Source organism: Rhagoletis pomonella, unplaced genomic scaffold (genome assembly GCF_013731165.1).
Source record: "Rhagoletis pomonella isolate Grant_MI unplaced genomic scaffold, Rhpom_1.0 Rhpom_scaffold_00010, whole genome shotgun sequence".
NCBI classification, from domain to species: domain Eukaryota; kingdom Metazoa; phylum Arthropoda; class Insecta; order Diptera; family Tephritidae; genus Rhagoletis; species Rhagoletis pomonella.
In genome coordinates this window covers 17,739,278-17,745,402 of record NW_023458564.1, presented here as the reverse complement: position 1 = coordinate 17,745,402, position 6,125 = coordinate 17,739,278, and the positions used below count along the sequence as shown (strand labels likewise).

At 32.9% G+C, this 6,125-nt stretch overlaps 1 protein-coding gene across 1 annotated transcript in view; it reads right to left on the bottom strand.

The window, feature by feature from the left end:
* Positions 1-1,005: 1,005 nt before the first annotated feature.
* LOC118746103 (DNA N6-methyl adenine demethylase-like) overlaps positions 1,006-6,125 on the bottom strand; it is a 165,077-nt gene continuing 159,957 nt past the window's right edge. Inside the window, exon 3 of the mRNA XM_036479881.1 lies at positions 1,006-1,137. Coding sequence (XP_036335774.1) covers positions 1,105-1,137 — 33 coding nt within the window. The 3' untranslated portion in view covers positions 1,006-1,104. The remainder of the gene's footprint in view (positions 1,138-6,125) is intronic.

The window sequence follows — 6,125 nt, the reverse complement described above, 5'->3', positions numbered from 1 at the left end:
AATTCGACCAGTTTTGTCTATATTCCATTTGTTTATCCAAAATTTAAATTTTTTTATAAAAGTCTACCTCATATTACACGTAATTAACTGCATATAAATGGGCATTTCTCTGGCGTCATGATTTTTTTTTAAGACTTTATCGAGGCCCAACCGCCAAAATAACTTAAGCGACAGTTTTTTTCAAAATTTTCTTTTTGATGTAGAAATATTCCTAGAGCATCTAGATGCTCTTCTGCATTACATCGACAATTTTGAAAAAATGTTACTTACGTTACTTTGGCGGTTGGGGCTCCTTATGATTTCAAATATATGGTTAATTCCAAAATTTATTTTAACAAATTCAGTGCAATGTAAAACGAAAGTATGGGTACCAAATGAAATAATTTTTTTGGGTTCACAAGGACGAATAGGCATTGAAAATACCCCTTTAATCTATTTTATTTTTTTAAGCTAATAAAGTTATTTCTTAACATACAATTTTTTTAACATTAGGTATTGAAAAATTTCAAGGATTTCAAGGAAAAAATTATGAAAGGGTATTTTCAATGCCTACCCGTCCCTTACGCACCAAAATATGTAATGTGTTTTAACTGTACAGAATCTTCTCCTTCATTTGATACCCATACGGGTTTTTTAAGTATATTACATTGCAATTTTTAAATTACTTACATATATCTTTCAAATTTCAAATTTCTTTAAAAAAAAATCCTGACGTCAGAGAAAAATTAAGAACGCAATTTTACTATATTTGGCCCTTGGTTTGACGAATATATTGTTTTTTTTTTGTGTGCAAAATTGCCTGCCGCAAGATATTATATATATATTATATGTATATTTGGGACATTTGATAAATAATCTAAATACTCAACGGATGGATGTGAGATCAGAATGCGTACGAATAAAATTATATTATTTATGATCAGATGAATTTATTTATGATCGGATGAATTTCTTAAAGTTTTGTTTGTTAGCATTATCGTGTATTTGTAAGACCTTTTAAAATATAATTCAACCGCAGTATTACGACTTTGAGATTGTAGATATTATCCACTCGTAATTAATTAATATAGTATGATATTGTATATTAACTAAAATAGAATAAAATCATGCGTTACATACTTGTTTGGCTTTGGGTTCCTGGAAAATAAAAATAAAACGGAAAAAAGATTAGGCTATGATGGATGTATGTAGGAAATATGTAGGTATGCACTTATACTTAAGTAAGCAAAATTAAGGATATAAACTACAATTGTATCTACATCTATCTACACATATCTTGCGCGATTATGTAAAAAGGATTCCTCATACACCCGAACTCGAACGAAAACTTAGGGCCGGTTGTTCATTATCGGCGTTATCGACATCATGCATATAACATGTAATCGATAAAACGGTCGTTGTATTTAACCGGATCTTCTACCTCCGATTTGTGCTAATCAGACATTGAACAAAAGGCCCTGACATATAAAATCCCAAAACAACAACCGAGTTTTCTGATCGAAAAATATTGATTTTCAAGCGTTCTATACCATTTGTACGAAAAAGTAGTTTTCCCTATATAAAATACTTGAAAAACTTTGAGCGCTTTGAGCGGCCTCTAAATATTTTTTGATCTCGAAATGAAAAAGGGGTATATTTTTTCGATATAGAACAATTTTTGAACCACCCTAACCTACATACCTATATGTATTATTGTGGGACCTATCGATTGCGATTGGTATCAACCGATAACCGATTAGTTATTGCTACCAAATCTTGTGTTGAAAGAAATATGTTTAGCTGACTCTTTTCTCACAGAAATAGCATTTTAATTTCTATCCCTCCTCACTAATTTATTATTTATTACATTTTTTTAATCTTGTTTTATATATGCACATATATGTATATATATTAGACCGCATCACCAAAATAAGTTGCGGTTTTTCCGCCGGGATTACACAATTTATTTTATTTTGAGACGTCCACCAAAATATTTCGGAAAAATATTAAGATTTAAGCGAGCTGGACGGATTTGTAAATATCTCCAAAAATTTAGTTTTTCATGAATAAAAATAGTTTCTTAAAGAACTTTTTGAAAAAAGTCCCCTTAGATGACAAACCAAATTAGGCCTAAAAAATCTGCATAAAAACATTAAAAAAACTTTTCAACGGAATCGTAATAATGAGATTTTTGATGCTGTTTTTTTTTACTTTTTTCAAAGATTGATTAACGAAATACTTAAATAACTGGGCCAAAACTATTCTGATTTAGAAATGTGGGATCTCGGTAGAAAGGTATTTTCCCAATATTTTTATTTATTTGCAAAAAAAGTCATTCGTGTCCCTTTTTTTTCAAATGCCAAAACATCTTAATTCAACTTTGAATGATGCACGTTCATCCTACCTTTCTCTTTCATCCTTTGAATGAGCTTATTAGCAAAGAAATAAAAAGGATGAGAAAATAACTTTCCAATGATACCTCTTAAGGCTAAATCGGAGGAGCTTAGGTTCAGTTATTCAAGTTTTTCTTATACCAACCTTTAAAAAAAGTTAAAAATAAAAGCTTACAAAAACAGCATCAAAAATATCATTATTTTTTTTTTTAATATTTTCATGAAAATTTTTTAAGCTTAAACCGATTTGTCATTTGAGGGGATTTTTCCAAAAAAAAATGTTAAGAAACTATTTTTATTAATAAAAAACTCCATTTTTGGGGATATTTTCAAATCGATCCAGCTCGCTTAAATCTTAATATTTTTCCGAAATATTTTGGTGGTTGTCTTAAAATATAATATATTTTATAATTCCAATAGAATTTGTACCGATTTTTTTTTGTATGGGGAGTGATGCAGTATAATGTGCATACATATAGTGGTCCATAAAATAAAAGAATTGCGACATTTTGACTGAGTTTGTCTCTTTTATTTATAGTTTTTTTATATATGTTTTTTAATTCTATGTCGTGAGAGTCAGTTGCCGCTACAACCAGCTTTTGCAATCAACAACTATACCACCGCCCTTCCTGATAAAAAAAAAATCATTAGCAACATTACACCTGAAAAAGCCTCAATTTGTGGCGAAGTTGTCGTATTGCAAGGAAGCGACTTGTCGGTTGGCTGCTGGTTTATTTGACTGCGTTTTTGTGATTTTTTCTTTGCCTCAGGAAATGCGGTAAAAAGAAATACTATGTACATACATATATACATACATAGATATGTAGATCGAAGAAAAAATCCTTAAGAAGCAGCTGAAGAATTCGTGAGGCATAACTAAAAGAATAAAATACACACATACATATCTGGAAACCAAGATGGACGGTATGTGGTATTAGTGTGATAACTCTATGTATCTATAAAAAATTTAAAAAAGCCGGTAGAACCACCATGAAGAGCAAATGGAAGCAATTAAGTGCTGTAAAAAAAAAATAAAAGTGAAAAGGCGAAATTTGGAAAAAGTCACATAAAGAGTGAAATAATTTTGAGTGGAATGAGTGCTGATGGAAACAAGCAGGTTGTGCAAGTTGACAAACTTTTGGGGTGTATTATAAAAAAAATCTTAAAAATATTATAGAAAGCTGGGACAAGAAAATTCTTCAATCATGAACAAAATAAGAATAATGTAATAGTGAAATTTAGTTCAGATTGTTTTCTTGTTATACTCGTAGCAGTGTTGCCAGATTCACAGAAGCTTACAGTTCCTTAAATTACCTCCTAGTACATTATTTTCGAAATTTCCGACTCGAACGAATAAATTAAAATTTCTCTTGCGTTTTTTTGGGTTTTTGTAAGTATATATTTAAGACTAGCAGACCCGGCGAACTTCGTCCCGCCCAAAATTTTTATATATTTTATTGAAACTTTTTGGTCCAACATTTTCACCAACAATTCACGTTTACGATTTTCATTGGCACATTTGTCTGCTAAGATTAAGGTTTGGTGGTCATTTGCCGCTTTAAATAACCTAAGGAAAGTGGTATATCCGTTCTTGAAATTCTCCAGTTGTTCGGCATTTCATTTTCACTCCCTGGCGGCAACAATGACCCGGTACTATAGTGAATCTGTCCTAGAAGCTTTACAGTATAGTAGGTGGCAATTTCAAAATGGGTGCGAATCATTGTTCTACAGAAATGCAATATACATATACTTATTTCAGACGAAATACCTTAAAAGTTTGAACGCATAATAATATTGGAAAATCACATCCATTGGGCCAATTGCAACGCAGGAGCGTTCGATGTACTCAAAGGTGCAACAGGTCGATTTAATCTGACCTTCACGGCCCCTTTTCTCACTTGGCTATTTTTAGTAATAGCTCGACTTCAGCACCACTTGGCACAGCGCCAACTGTCGGATTAAATTGTGAAACTAAACCATCCAGAGACCCACTCAAATACACAAAAAGTTTCGTTAAAATCCGTACAACCATTTAGGGGGATTTCACTCACAAACACACCTACAGAAGAATAAAAAAATTCATTCAAAGATAGCTAAAGGTCGGTAGGTTTGTAGGCCTCACACCCCATTTTCAAATAGCCCAAATTTTCTCCATGAGTATGGGCTTGATTTCAACTATATACATATCTCCATACGAAGTTCCGGTACTGTACCATGAATACTTTCAGAGATATGCAGTATAAAAGTTCGATTTATATGGGAGGTACCACGCCCCCCTTTCCAACAGCTGCCCTCTTTCTTCATGAGTATGTGATTGATTTCGTATATCTCCATACCAAGTTCCAGAACTCTACCATGTACACTTCCAAAGATAGGCAGTATGAAAAATTCGGTTTGTATGGAAGATGCCACGCCCTCTTTTCCAATAGTTCCAATTTTTCTCCAAGAGTATGCGATTTATTTCGTACATCTACATACAAAACTCTAGAACTCTACCAAAAAATTTCCAGAGATAAGCAGTATGAAAAATTCGGTTTGTATGGGAGATGTCACACCCCTTTTTACAATAGCTAAAATTTTTCTCCAAGGGTATGCGTTTGATTTCGTATATCTCATACCAATTTCTAAAACTCTACCATGCACACTTTCAGAGATATGTAGCATGAGAAATTCGGTTTGTATGGGAAGTGCCACGCCCCCTTTACATATAGATTTTTTTGAGCCTAAAACCATCCTTGGGACACGTGCGGCAGGTGGCAGTTTCCAAAAAATCGGTTCAGCCGCTCTCGAGCCTTGCGAAAACTAACAAACGGCTTTCTAAATATATATTAGTTGAGATATATTATATATTATAATTATATATTGACAGTATCCGTTGTTTCTGATTGGCGCAAAAAAATCGTGCCTAGTGACGAATTCGCCTCTTGATATGGTCGTTACTTAAAGCTATTTATATTCGAAATTGCATGAAAATTGGAAAACAGGAATCTATAAGCTTATCCAGGCAAAAAGCTACCTATGTACCGAATTTTAAGCAAATCGGACCATAAATACGATTTCTTCGAACAGATCGGTCCCTGGTCCACTTCTCGGACAAAATGGATCATATATGCTAATATATGCTAAAAAGCTACCTAAGTGCCGAGTTTTAAGCAAATCGGACCGTAAATACGATTTTTTCGAATATCTCAGTACCTGGTCCACTTCTCGGAAAAAATTGACCATATATTCTAATATATGCTAAAAAACTACTTACGCACCGAATTTTAAGCAAATCGGACCATAAATACGATTTTTTGGAATAGATCGGTCCCTGGTCCACTTCTCGGAAAAAATTTATCACATATGCTAATATATGCTAAAAAGCTACCTGCGCACCGAATTTTAAGCAAATCGGACCGTAAATTCGATTTTTTCGAATAGATCGGTCCCTGGACCACTTCCCGGAAAGAAATGAGTCATATATGCTAATATATGCTAAAAAGCTACTTACGTACTAAATTATGAAGCAAATCGGACTATAATAAGATTTTTTCGAATAGACCGGTCCCTGGTCCACCTACCCAAAAAAAAGTAACATTTTTTTAGCCTAAAACATGGTGGTTACCGAAAGCTATTTGTGTACAAAATTTCATGAAAATCGGACCAGCCGTTCGCGAGATTACCTGTTACAAAAAAAGGGACTTCTCTTTATATAATTAGTATGATAGATATAGATATAGATATAGATATAGATATAGATATAGATATAGA